This window comes from Lactuca virosa, chromosome 5 (genome assembly GCF_052849685.1).
Source record: "Lactuca virosa cultivar CGN04683 chromosome 5, Lactuca_virosa_CGN04683_v6, whole genome shotgun sequence".
Classification (NCBI taxonomy): domain Eukaryota; kingdom Viridiplantae; phylum Streptophyta; class Magnoliopsida; order Asterales; family Asteraceae; genus Lactuca; species Lactuca virosa.
The window spans coordinates 387713295-387728096 of NC_136430.1; the positions used below are offsets into that span (position 1 = coordinate 387713295).

General features: G+C 37.8%; 1 protein-coding gene across 1 annotated transcript; it reads right to left on the reverse strand.

The window, feature by feature from the left end:
* Window positions 1–12107: 12107 nt before the first annotated feature.
* On the reverse strand, window positions 12108–14602 carry LOC145117696 (ATP sulfurylase 1, chloroplastic-like). The gene is made up of 5 exons (XM_079054002.1): window positions 13988–14602; window positions 13193–13598; window positions 12836–13096; window positions 12592–12678; window positions 12108–12505 (listed from the first exon to the last, which is right to left on the reverse strand). Exons 1-5 carry the CDS (start codon window positions 14494–14496, stop codon window positions 12368–12370), a joined length of 1401 nt encoding a protein of 466 aa, XP_078910128.1. The 5' UTR covers window positions 14497–14602; the 3' UTR covers window positions 12108–12367.
* Window positions 14603–14802: the final 200 nt, after the last annotated feature.

The window sequence follows — 14802 nt, forward strand, 5'->3', positions numbered from 1 at the left end:
TGTTGGGCCATAAATCCTTATGGGTTTAGGCCATATTTGGGACTTAGGTCTTTATGGATTTGGGTAATTTATGGGCCTTGGGCCATTTTGGGATTTGGGCCGCGATTAGTTAGGCCCATTCAGGGAAGGGTAAAATGGTATTTTACCATATGAATAGGGATTGAGGATTTAGACTCTCGTTTACAGTTTATGGCCTAATTGTTAACTAGGGATTTTATTATTTGTGATTTAGTGCGGGGATTTTCCGGTTCAGCAGCCCGAGTGTTATTTGTTTATCAGCGGATCGAGGTGAGTCTCCTCATAGTGTTTGGCGTGTCGAAGGCACCAATGTCGGCCCATTGATTATGTTCATAGGGTGCTAGCTGTCTGTGTGACTCTTGCATGTATGGTATATCTTTGTATGCATACCGGGTGGGGCCCGATGCTTGGCGGGGCCTGATGAATGTGTTGGGCGGGTTCCATGGCATGTTACGATCAAATCTGTACCGGGCGGGGCCCGATGGATGTCGGGTGAGGGCCATTGTATGTATGGTATAGGGTTTGTTGGGGTAAACTCACTAAGCTTTGTGCTAACGGTTTTCAGTTTATGTTTCAGGTACTTCCGGTTCGAAGGGTAAGAGTTCGGGATGATCATATTGCATACACCACGTTTTCCGCATTATTGACTCTGTTGTATTTTGGATATGAATGATATACTCTGATTTTCCATTGTGGTTTTCTATGAACAATAGTTGGTTGGTTGTTTGTGTTGGATATAGTGTCTAAGTCCATAACTTTATTTGGTATGTACTTGACCCGACCCGGCATGGTCCATTTGGGTTGCATGGCATTGCAATACTTGGATAGACTAAATGAGAGAAAGGACACTTGTGATTATTAATATATTATAAGTTCTAATATATTAATAATAATATTATTTAATTAGTATTGATCAAATATTAATCTAGTATTAATTTGGTGATCAAAGTGATACTAATTAAATACATAGGGTTGATTATGACAATCATCAATTCTTTTATGGTGGATTAATGATCCATGGTTTATGGGTTTGGTTATAACCATTTGGAGCTCCATGGATATGGGAGTTACAAACCTATGGATCATGAGAAATGAAGAGTCATGACAATTAAGGGCATTCATGTGGAAACCCTAATTATGACAACACTATAAAAGGGACCCTTTGGCTAGCAAAATCGGCACTAGAGAGTTCTTGTGAGGGCATAACCGATTTTGGGTGTAAGAAGTATTCTCTCAAGTTATTCCAAGTTTTGTGGTGTTGTGTGAAGCATTTGAGGCATGAAATTTGGGGTGCTAGGCTCACAAAGTCTTGAAGGAATCCAAGCAACAACAAGGTATGTATTTCTACTAGTCTTTATCTTTTATGTAATCCCCATGCCATGCTAGTTAGGAAATAACCTTGAAAAAGAAATTTGCATGTATATAGACAAAACATAGATTCAAGGTTATTAGGGTTGCATGTACACTTAGGAAGTGTTAGAATGCTTAAAACCCATCAGTGGTATCAGAGCCTAGGTTTGTTTTTGTATACTTGATGCAAAACTGCTTAAAAAAATCGAAAATTCTGCACTCTGACGACTGGACTCGCCGAGTTCATGGGGAGGACTCGCCGAGTCCATGAACAAATTCATCCTACTCGACGAGTAGAATCATGCACTCGACGAGTAGGAACGTGCTGGGCAGTTTTTCGAGTTTTGTTGCTGGAAATGGATTAAAATCATTATCCCAATCTGTTTTGGACTTGTAAAATCTGTTTTTCAAAATGATAATGATTATGTTAACCCATTTTACATGACTTTTATCAATTTTCAAGTATTGTATATGTTTATATGATTTCTTAAAATTGCTTGACATGAATTTGTGTTCTTATGAGTTTTAGAAGATCATAGGAATTATGTGTAACCTCCATGTGTGTTTAATTCATGATCTTAATTGTAATGATGGTGTCCATAACTTGTCCTCAAGTTATGGATAACCAAAAGTCACTTCTTTAAATTGTGATTAAAGAACTAAATAGGTTTCATAAAATGAAGAGTCTTCATTTTTATGAACCATTAAAACTCATAAGTTACAAATTGAAGAGACTTGGAATAGTTTCAAATCTTGCCCTCAAGTTTTGCAATTTGAAAAGTCTTACACTTTAATACTTTAATTCCAAATTAAACCTTAGATTTTTAAAAGTTTAAAAATCAACACTTATACTATTATTATAATCTTATTTATATAGATATGTATAATAATAAGTCACACTTACCGCAAGTAGGCCTCATTCACGAAGCCGGTCTATAAGGGGGGTATAAGGTTGTTGCCTATAAAATGGCAACTTAATGGGTGTCCACTCTCACCCACCGCTTCCTTGACTGGTGGAGGGTCGTTAGCCGAACGGGTAGGACAAGACTTTAATTCTCATTGAAAGTATAATGAATTATAAAGTAACTATACATTATTAATTCCCAATCTTAGTTACTTTAGGAAAATGTGAAATAGGTGCTAACCCATAAAATTACACTTTGTACCTTACCAAGTCGTTAGTGGAGCGTGTGTGGTTAACCGGCACACTAACAAGGACTAGTAAGTGTGGCAAAGGGTAACTTGACTTTATTATAGATCGGTGGAGCGTGTGTGGTTAACCGGCACATCGATTAGGTAATATAGTTAAGGGTACCAAGTCAATTTGTATGGTTATTCACACCTTGTTTGTGATCCTCGGCATCCCAGTCACAAACTTGAGAGGGCACAATCGAGATTCAAACATGCCATTGAAAAGTTCAATGTATCTCAAAAGATCTAGGAGTTTCAAATCCAATAAAACCAAATAATAAAATATTTCGTTCTTATGGTGGAAATTGGTAAATCGTCATTTACCTACCTTCAAATATTTTATAGCTTGGATTACGGCATCCCTCTTCCAACTATAAATAGTTTGTTGGATCCTAGCCTTAATATTTCATTTGGATGACTTATTAAGGACTCTTAATCTAATGAAACTTGTTTTTCTTTTCTTTCAGATGTCTTCCAACAATGCTTCTGGCTCAAACCCAACAGGCTCCTTTTCCCTTATGAACTTGTGTGGGAAAGTCACTTTTAATGGATCCAACTTCAATGAATGGATCAGAAACATCAGGATGATTACCCGCTATGAGGACAAGGAGTATGTCCTCGATAGGGAGCTTAAGGTTGTGAATGAAGCCACTGCTACTCCTGAAGAGTTTGCGGAGTTTGTTGCACATGAAAAGGATGCTACTAAAGTAGCATGCATCATGATGGCCACCATGACTCCTGAACTTCAAAAATCCTATGAAGATTTCTACCCCTATGAGATGCACCTGGATCTGATGGAAAGGTACCATCAGAGCGCGCGTCAGGAGAGGTATGAAATCATCTCCTCCATGATAACAACCAGAATGAAAGATGGTGAACCCATCACCGGTCACATACAGAAGATGCAAAGGTTCGTTGACCGGTTATTGAAGCTTAATGTGGACTTTCCTGAAGAAATGGCGATTGATATCATTCTCCATTCCTTACCTCCAAGTTATGATCAGTTTCGTATGACTTATCATATGAACAAGGAGGAAGTCACACTGAGTAAACTTCAAGGACTTTTAAGGACAGCTGAAAATGGCCTTAAGAGTAAAGCGGTTGTTACTTCTACTTCTACTCCTTCAGCAGCCCCTGTTCTTGCGATTGGGCAGGGAAAGGGTAAGAAGAGGAAAACCCCTTCGAAGGGTACCAAGGGTAAGCCCCTTGATGGTTCCTCTTCTAGTGGGACAAAGAAAGGTCCCATTACTCCTTCCTCAAACTCAAAGGAAGCACAATGCTTCTATTGTCAAGAAAAGGGGCACTGGAAGCGAAGCTGCCCCAAATACTTGCAAGATGTAAAGGATGGGAAAGTTAAACCCACCCATGCAGGTATTTATACAATATTGTCTAATAACTCATCTAATGCTAATTCTTGGGTGCTTGATACAGGTTGTGGTATTTACATTTGTACTGATTTGCAGGGCCTAAGAAGAAGTGAGCAAGTGGAGCACGGGAAGATAAACTTAGTCATGGGCAACAGGAAAGCTTCACCTGTCACCAAGATAGGAGTTTATTCTTTATTGCTAAATAATGGGTTAATGTTAGATTTGAATAAATGTTGTTACTCGCCTGAAATGGCGAGAAATATTATTTCCTTTCATGGCTTGTACAAACAAGGGTTTACATTTTTATTTGATAATAATAATGGTGCTATTAATGTTTATTACAATGATGTATTTTACTTTAAATCATTACCTTGTGATGGTGTATATGAAGCTGTGAATGTTGTAGACAATCTAGGGAATAATGTGTTGTATATTGATTCTTCGAATAGCTTGGATAAAGCATCCTTATGGCATTGTCGTCTTGGACATGTCAACAAGAAGCGCATAGGCCAACTCCAAAAGGCTGGAGTCTTGGAATCATTTGACCTAAAGTCGGATGATAGTTGCGAGTCTTGTTTACTTGGAAAAATGACAAAATCACCATTCACAGGAACTTGTGATAGGGGTGAAGGTTTGTTGGACCTGGTACACACAGATGTGTGTGGGCCCTTCAGAGTTGCTACAAGGGATGCTAATCGCTATTATGTGACTTTTACTGATGATTACAACAGATATGGATATATCTACTTAATCAAGCATAAGTCAGAAACCTTTGAAAAGTTCAAAGAGTTTAAGCAGGAAGTAGAGAATCAATTGGGCAGGAACATCAAGATGCTCCGATCCGATCGGGGAGGAGAGTATCTTAGCATTGAGCTCCTTGACTATCTTAAGGAATGTGGGATTGTCTCACAGTTGACACCTCCCAGAACACCACAGTTGAATGGTGTAGCTGAGAGGCGCAATCGAACCTTGTTGGATATGGTTCGTTCCATGATGAGTCGAGCTTCGTTACCAATCTCTTTCTGGGGGTATGCCTTAGAGACTGTCGCCCATATCCTTAATCTAGTCCTTACTAAAAAGGTTGCCAAAACACCTCACGAGATGTGGACTGGGAAAGTTCCCAATTTAGACCACATCAAGATTTGGGGTTGTGAAGCTTTCGTGAGGCGTGAGACTCATGATAAGCTTGAACCTCGAAGTGAGAGGTGTATTTTCATCGGCTACCCACATAGATCCTTTGGTTACCTCTTTTACAGACCCAATGATAACGTGGTATTTGTAGCAAGAAGAGGAGTCTTTCGTGAGAGAGAATTTATAAGCCAAGGGGACAATGGGAGGCAAATTGACCTTGAAGAGCTTCAAGAGTCAAGCGGTGAAGGAACCTCAAATACTATCGACCAACCTGAGGAGGAAACTCTTGTTGATCCGATAGATGAGTCTGTACCTCCGAGACGTTCCACTAGGGTGAGGAACACACCTGATTTTTATTATGGTTATCACATCACCACTGAAGGTGATACATTTATTAGTGATAGTACACTAATAGATTTGGATGAACCTAATAATTACATGGAAGCCATGGCAGGCCCTGAGTCTGCTAAATGGAAGGAGGCTATGGACAGCGAGATTCAGTCCATGTATGACAATCAAGTGTGGAACTTGGTTGACAATGTCCCAGGTCGTAAGACAGTTGGGTGCAAATGGATCTTCAAGAAGAAGACCGACATGGATGGGAAGGTACACACTTATAAAGCGCGGACTGGTTGCGAAGGGCTTTACTCAAACTCCGGGAGTTGACTATGATGAGACCTTCTCACCAGTAGCGAAGATTAAGTCTATTAGGGTTTTGCTAGCTATAGCTGCATTTCATGATTATGAAATATGACAAATGGATGTCAAAACCGCTTTCCTTAATGGAAAGTTGGCTGAGGATGTTTACATGGCTCAGCCAGAGGGTTTTGTCGATCCAAAATACCCTAATAGAGTGTGTAAGCTTGAGAAATCCATTTATGGATTGAAACAAGCATCTCGCAGATGGAATCTTTGCTTTGATAAGAAAGTCAAAGAGTTTGGCTTCTCTAGGAGTGAGGATGAGTCTTGTGTGTATGTCAGGGCTAGTGGGAGTATAGTCAGCTTTTTGGTGTTGTATGTGGATGACATACTTCTCATAGGAAATGACATCCCAACTTTGCAGGAGGTTAAGTCCTGGCTTGGGAAGTGTTTCGCTATGAAGGACCTTGGGGAAGCTGCCTATATCATAGGGATAAGGATATTGAGAGATAGGAGTAAGAGACTAATTGGACTTAGTCAGAGTACTTATGTGGATAAGGTACTGAAGAGGTTCAGTATGCAAGATTCCAAGAAAGGAGAATTACCAATCCAGAGTAATGCCAAGCTAAGTAAGACTCAGAGTCCGAGTACAGAGGCTGAGATAGCTGAGATGAGTCATATACCATATGCTTCTGCGGTGGGCTCAATCATGTATGCTATGACCTGTACTCGCCCTGATGTGGCCTTTGCTTTGAGCATGGTCAGTAGATATCAAGGGAACCCTGGCAAGGCTCACTGGACTGCGGTAAAGAACATTCTCAAGTATCTACGGAGGACTAAGGACTGGGTCCTTACCCTCGGAGGCAGTGATGACTTGAGAGTGGAAGGATATAGCGATGCTAGCTTTCAGACTGATAGGGATAATTTCCGCTCTCAGTCAGGCTGGGTCTTTATCCTTAATGGAGGGGCAATTACTTGGAAAAGTTCCAAGCAGGAGACAGTAGATGATTCTACTTGTGAATCAGAGTACATAGCAGCGAGTGAAGCAGCAAAGGAGATGATATGGCTAAAGAACTTCATTGGAGACCTTGGAGTTGTACCAGCTATAAAGGAGCCAATGGAAATTTTCTGTGACAGCGAAAGTGCGGTTGCTTTGGCTAAGGAACCAAGAGATCACGGGAGATCTAGGCACATTGATAGAAAATACCATTTCATCAGACATCGAATAGAAGAAGGACTCCTCATGGCTAAGAGGGTATCATCAGATGAGAACCCAGCAGATCCCCTCACGAAGGGACTGAGTAGGGTTAAGCATTTACAGCATGCGAGGCGCATCGGGCTGAAGGATGATATTAGTTTCAATAATTAGATTTCTGAAACTTGTAAAATGTAATTGACATTTTGATGATTAAATAAAAGTTGTTATTTATTTATGAGTAAAGTGTTACTATCTTATGTTAATCGTTTACTATGGTTTCAATTTTGCATGTTTTGACTTCCAGAATAATTATGTTTTATTCAAACTCTCCACAGTCGGTCATATGTCGGAAGTAGATATGAATCAAGACTGTCATGAATCTGTTTTGTATGATATGTCTAAAGGGTATTAGACATAGCAATAGTTGCTACAACATTCATGAGTGCTCATAAGTCCTGGGTATTGGATTCAACCCACGCTCACTTGCATCACTTCATGGAATTTATCTCGAGTGATCGTGAGACGGTAATATCATATAAATCTTTAAACCTAGAGATATGAGTTGTTGACTATGAGTTGGTTATTCATTGATTGTACGAAAACGCATTGGTAACTCGATGTTATAAAACGTGCTTTTGTGCATAATTTAACAAATAGTCAGTACAAGCATATGTGTCGAAGTTTATCTGTTCCTTCTAGAAATAGAAGCGATATCTGGGCCCCTCGATGATTTGGTTTTGACTTATGTACCGGGCCCGGTCAGAACCTAATTGATGTGTTCAATTTAGTTCTATGTCGAAACAAATCAGAGATCGAGAAACAAATGTTGGACAATAAGTAAGACCATGTTCCATGTGTTTGTCTGGCTGATATTTTGAGAGGAGAGGATTATATGATCACTTATCTTAAATGGCGTATCATTATTATCTCAGTTTCGAGAGACTTTGAAAGAGCTACGATTGCTAGTCGGATCCTGAAGTCATATCTGCAAATATAGTTATTAGACTTATCCAAGTGGGAGACTGTTGGATATAGTGTCTAAGTCCATAACTTTATTTGGTATGTACTTGACCCGACCCGGCATGGTCCATTTGGGTTGCATGGCATTGCAATACTTGGATAGACTAAATGAGAGAAAGGACACTTGTGATTATTAATATATTATAAGTTCTAATATATTAATAATAATATTATTTAATTAGTATTGATCAAATATTAATCTAGTATTAATTTGGTGATCAAAGTGATACTAATTAAATACATAGGGTTGATTATGACAATCATCAATTCTTTTATGGTGGATTAATGATCCATGGTTTATGGGTTTGGTTATAACCATTTGGAGCTCCATGGATATGGGAGTTACAAACCCATGGATCATGAGAAATGAAGAGTCATGACAGTTAAGGGCATTCATGTGGAAACCCTAATTGTGACAACACTATAAAAGGGACCCTTTGGCTAGCAAAATCGGCACTAGAGAGTTCTTGTGAGGGCATAACCGATTTTGGGTGTAAGAAGTATTCTCTCAAGTTATTCCAAGTTTTGTGGTGTTGTGTGAAGCATTTGAGGCACAACATTTGGGGTGCTAGGCTCACAAAGTCTTGAAGGAATCCAAGCAACAACAAGGTATGTATTTCTACTAGTCTTTATCTTTTATGTAATCCCCATGCCATGCTAGTTAGGAAATAACCTTGAAAAAGAAATTTGCATGTATATAGACAAAACATAGATTCGAGGTTATTAGGGTTGCATGTACACTTAGGAAGTGTTAGAATGCTTAAAACCCATCAGTTTGTCTAACATAAAAGGAAATTTTTGGTTTTAAATTTTGGGACGTTACATGCGCGTAGAGCGCGGCGTGCATTCTGACACCCCGATTCGTCAGGATACGGATGAGTGGCACCATAAGAAGAGTACACGTGTCAACATCTGGTGGTTCACGTGTACTGCGCGACGTGCACCCCAAAAATTTCCTATAAATAGAACTCTCAGGTTGATCCTTTTTCACACCTCATTCTCTCTCGATTTTTGTGCCAGTAACTCCCGAAGCGCCTCTCGAGTTCCGGACTCCCAAATTTTACCCTACATCAACGGTTTCATGAATTATAAGTGAGTTTATGGCCCCATTTTCCAAACCTTTTCTCGGGGGGGGGGGGGGATACATATTAAAATGCAACTATTAAATAGTTATTAGTAATTATAGTTAGATAATTATGCTCATAACATTAGGATGATATTATGCCCGGTAGATACTCTGCCCAAAATTTTTAGCTAATATTATGCATAGTTTTTATACTGATTCACACTGATAGATAAGATCATATCTAGTTATTGTGCTTGCTAGTTGCCAGGAAACGTTGATACTCTAATCGCTATTATACCCACCATTTGGATAAGCTTAGTATCTAGTGGTTACTCTGCCTAAATACTCGGCTACGCAAAACACACTAATTATATATATGTATAAGATAAATAATATATATATATATATATATATATATATATATATATATAAAATAAGTAAAACAGTAAGAGTAACAACACGACGGGAGGCCCCCACAACAAGAGTTAGATGAGACACGATTCATCAACACACTCAAAGAATTTCAGCTAGCTCCCGTCCTATAATTGTTAAATCTTAAGTGAGCGGGAGAGATATGTATAGATCTATATGAGATTGACACTCCCACCTGTGGTTGCTAGCTACAACCCGATTGCAAGTCGAAGCAGGCATAACTTTCTAAACACATTTGCGATGTCTGATGAAACATCATGGTTTCGGGAATCAAAAGTCATAGCTCGATTATAGGAACTAATCGTAACTTTGTTAATCTAAAACTAGCTATCAAAAACTACGAATTAAATAAGTAGTGATAGTACATTCAAACTCGAGGAAACGAGTTTATATTACCCTTATCAAACTTAAAATGCCTTGAATAAGGAAGTAGTACATGCAACCCGATAAAAGAATATTAGGGGAATATTACCTAGGTACCAACAAAGGGTTTTGAAATCAACGAAAGTAATACAATACGCCCATTTATCCATATAGGTTCAGATTTAGTCACTAAACTATCTGAACCCACTATCAAAAACATTAAAGGAACGGTTAATATGCAACATAAGTTAAGAATACAACAAGAGTTGACTTAACGGAACTCGACAGAGTATTTCCAAGTATACAAAACATGTGGATTCACCAACATTATGTTGACCCTTTTAAAACTTACATGTATTCTTAGGTCACCAATGGAGATAGAAGATCATTCAACAAAAGGTTATGGACGAATTACAGTCTACCGAAGTGTATGATTGCCAAGAAAAAACTCAATGTAATAAAATTAAAGTTCTTTTGTAAGTTATCAGTTGTTGAATGAAAGTGATATTTATGACATGAATGACAGGTAACTTATCTATGAGCCAACATCCTAACGTCGCGCCGCCCGATGTTTCTGCCGCCAGGCCGGAGGTGTGACACCAACATATACTTCTTTCTGTTTATTTGGTCGTTGACTAGGTTAACAGTTAGTCGTTAAAGTTTGCTATTTGGCTGAACTAGTCTTGCATCTATCTTTTTATAATATCACATGTTCACACACAAAGTGTCATGATGCAACATGTAACAAAAGATAGAAATAAAATTTGTAGGATTCATAAACATTTTCTCTTTGTGGAGCATACATACTTCATTTCAAAATACATAAGTATAAAAGCATAATTTTAATTTTTAAGTGACATGTACCCCAAAGAGGGAAAAATCCATATATACTAGTTAAACCTAAGTTAACCTTAACAAAAACCTTCATGTTTATATGTCTAAATTCATTTAATACCATCATAATCCAAGAATGTTAAAACTAGCACCCTGGATTCATTACCAACCATTCCTAACTCCCCCATGACACTAAAGATTATACCAATATTTCATTTCATTAAGGTCTAATCATTATCATAAATTTAATCATATAAATTGTATATTTAACCAATTATATTGTCCTAATTTCCATACACCATTATCTAATTTCATATGTTAGATGCTCAGAAATCGCTACATAGTTCTAATAATAACATTCTACTCTTCAGTTACCAATCAATATCATCATTCCATTTTAAAGACACATTATGTGATATCTAACTTCTCATTTTATTCATATCACAAAACTCCACATGTTAAATAATATGATTTCTAACCTTTCAAGATGTAATTTCAACAATCTAGGATAATTGTTCAATTTTAACTTATTGAAGACGAATATTTAATCTTTCAATGGTTACTCATACCATAATCATATTTATCTTGTATTTCTAATGAAAGAAACAACAAAATATTATTAACGTAGTTGTTCTTGCATCAATTTACAAACACTTAATTCATTCAAATCTATTTTGGTGGTTATCGACCTAACACGACATGATAATCCATAAACGATGTTTAATTCAAGTTAATATTACAAGAAACAATGTTTATATAATTTGTTTTTTCATCTTTTTTTTTTCCTTGTTGTCTCCATATTTTAGAAAATAGTAACATACTTTAATTTTGTCTCATTCCTCACACGAACGCTCATTTCTTTATACCATTTCCATTATAAGGCATATTATAATATGTTGAAACACTATTCTCATTAAATTTTACATTTGGAGCATATTTTAGCAATAGTTGTAGATTTCTCGTAATTATCATCATTTTGACACTTTCCATTGTCATGACTTCTTTATCAGTTCATAAGCTTCAATAACTATTCACAAAGATGACACTTGTATAGTAACAAAAATTTAAGAATGTTACCCATCACCCCATGTATCTGAAGTGGAGGAATCGCAAAGTAAATCTAACGAGTTCAAACTAAATATCAAAAAACAAAAATATCACAATCTGAAGTGGAGGAATCGCGAAGGTAAAGTTGAGCACTAGAAAGAAATATAAAGTCATTGCCTGTAAAGGAGATGAATCAATACCCCTATCAACAAAGCTAAAAAGCAGAAACGCATTCATTCAATAATGGATATTCAAAGCACATGACAAGAACAAAGGATTAGCCAAAACATCTATCTCAGAACATTTGTTAATTAGGAGAAATCACTTTTACCAATGGAAAGAAGCAAAGGTAAAGTGTTTCAACCATTATGTCCAAATTAGAATATGAATATGGATTAAAACTTTTTTAAAGATGAACCAAGATGGAAAAGGTTTTAATGGAATAAGAAAATGAATCCCAAAAGCAACCAGTATATTTCATGTGTGAAAAGCATAAATAAATATGTTACAATGTGCACCAGAACAGCACATGAATTTTTACATGGAGGCAAAGTTATATCACTACAGCAGTGCCTGTGCCTCAACTTATTTCTAAAACAAAACAATCCACACAATTATGAACAAACAGAAACAAACACATGCATTCTAATCTGGTTCATGGACTTTTCACCCTTCTGTGTGTGTGTATCACATGGTCAATGGCTCAATGGCTCAAGCTGGAATGGGTTCAGGGACCCTACCAGAGTCATTTGCAGCCAAACTATCATAGTATTCAACCAACACTTCCCAACCACCAGGGCACATAAATCCATCTGGAGGGTTTTCTTTGTTCTTTGCAAGTGCTCTCATCTGTAAAGGGCAAAAATGTCCATTAACTCTCATTTCTGCAAAAGACATGAATGCCCTTCTCACAGAAACATTATACTTATACATACCTTGGTACCCGAGATGAAGAGGAAATCTTGAGGTCTGGAGGGATCAAAGAATTCCATTTTCTGCTTTGTCTTGTCATAAGCTGCCACCTGTAAGTAATATATATTTCCATGATTTAGTAAGAGAATCATAATCAAACCAAAAGGGTTTCTTTGGTTGGATGGAATGGAATGAACCATTCCATTCCATTCCTTCCTGGGAACACAAGGAATTGATTATGTTATGGAATGCAATGCAAGTAAGTACCTTGAAAGGAAGAATGTTTAGGCGTTCAAGTCCAGGTGCCATGCTGAGTACTTTCTTTCCATGATCAGCATCATATAAATCCCTTTTCTCAACTGGATGACTCATGCCAGCTGGATCACGGCCCACTATGTAAAAGTCAGCACCTGCATTGATCCGAGCCTTGGCATGCCACTGCACCTCAGTGGGCCCCGCATAGTGCATTGGAGATGGAAATATCGACACAACTGTGTTTTCTGGATCAAGAACACCATCTTCAAGCACCTAATCATATTCATATCATTTAAAAAAAAAAAAAAAAAAAAAAAGTTACACAATCATAATTGTAGTAACCAAAAACTATAATAAAATTTTGCTAACCTTCTCATGTTGCTTCATACGCCAGCTAAGGGGAACATCATCTGCCTTAGTGAATCCCCCAAGTGGATGAAGCAAAAGAACAGGATTCTTATACCCCATTTCAAGAAGCCTTCGCCTTGTGTCAGTCATCAAAAGAGCATGACCATTGTGAACTGGATTCCTGAGCTGGAAAGCAAAGACGGCATCAGCATTCCGTTTGGTGAATTCCGCCCGAAGTTCTGAAGGGGAAAGTCTGTATTTGTCAAGACCATCATTGTATTTGATTGGTTGTATGACTTCAAGATCACCACCAATCAGCCAATCCCCTGCACCTGTTATGGCTTCTTCAACATATGGAAGACCAGGGGCAGTGGTGCCCCATGTTCTTGCTATTCTTTCTTCTTTGTTGTGCTTGTAGATCTCAATACTACATGATTAATACATAAATCATCAGAAATTCAATACTTGTAGGTTTTCAGTCTTTTCAAGGTGAGAGATATATCACTTTTTGATATTTATCTCCTTTTCTGGTAAAGAAGATACCAGAAGGCGCCTTGTGAATCATCAATATACCTCGGATTCATGATTAATGATTCTGGAATAATGCCCAACAGATAAAGACTAAACCATTTTGTAGCTGATAACTATAAAATTAGTGTTTACAAGTTTGAAGGAGATAAAGTACTAACTTTTTTCGTCTACTTTTAAGCAGATTATCATCATAAAGATGTTCAGTGGTAGTTATAAAGTTGGAAAGGTCCCTGGATTAATAACAAAATGAAATAAATCAATAATGAATGTAGAAAAGCATCTTACTTGTTCAAAATAGCAATCGGGTTATCAGAAGAGTCAATGAGGGCAACAGATGTGGAACCGGAAATCCGATTCTTTTGAGAATCGTCAATGTCCAGGACGATTGGCAAGGACATATTGACGATTGACCCGTCTCCTAATCGGAGCGAGTTAAAATGAAGAGTTTGGAGGAACTCGGATTCTCTCATGAACCCGGTTAACGGACTAGCCCAGCCTTCGCTGAGCACATGGACCCATTCCAGATCGATCCTGGAGAGCTTGATTTTGGGCAAAGACATGGCTTCCCGCTTCTTAACATCTCTCTGGGATTCCGGAACGACAAGCTCAACGAGCTTGCCTCCATCTGGTTGAATCAACCCGCAAGAGATACGAATCGATTTTGGAATCGGTTTCTTTTTGTAGGAGGAGTAGGAGACAGGGGAGACAATAGGGAAATTGATTCGGTGGGTTTTGGGGAAAGGGTTGTTAGACTGGATTGGTGTCTTGATGATAAAGGAAGCCATGGCAGCCATTGTTTTCCTGTTGTCCCTCCTTTATTGCCGATTGCAAGGGGAGACAAAGGTTGATTTTTGATTCAGTTCCAGTCCAGGCTGTGTCAATGGAATCATAATAGTAGGAATATAAAGCGGAGTTGGGAGGATGAACCTGGACACTTAAGTTTTTGTATTATAATCGTTTACACGTTTTAATTTTGTTTTTACTGCAAAAGTTTCCTCCACTTTGTTCTTTGGTTATATAAAAAATAATATTTTTCTGCGTAGCTTTATTATTCTTTATTTCTAATCAATAAATATACATAGATATGCATAATTGTACGG

What these genes read in the sequence shown, in the direction of transcription:
- LOC145117696 (XM_079054002.1), bottom strand. Translation starts at nt 14,496, where the DNA reads ATGGCTGCCATGGCTTCCTTTATCATCAAGACACCAATCCAGTCTAAC. An exon ending in CCGATTGCTATTTTGAACAA is followed by an intron (nt 13,599 to 13,987) that starts GTAAGATGCTTT and finishes TTAATCATGTAG; the next exon opens with TATTGAGATCTACAAGCACA. An exon ending in TAAACATTCTTCCTTTCAAG is followed by an intron (nt 12,679 to 12,835) that starts GTACTTACTTGC and finishes TATTACTTACAG; the next exon opens with GTGGCAGCTTATGACAAGAC.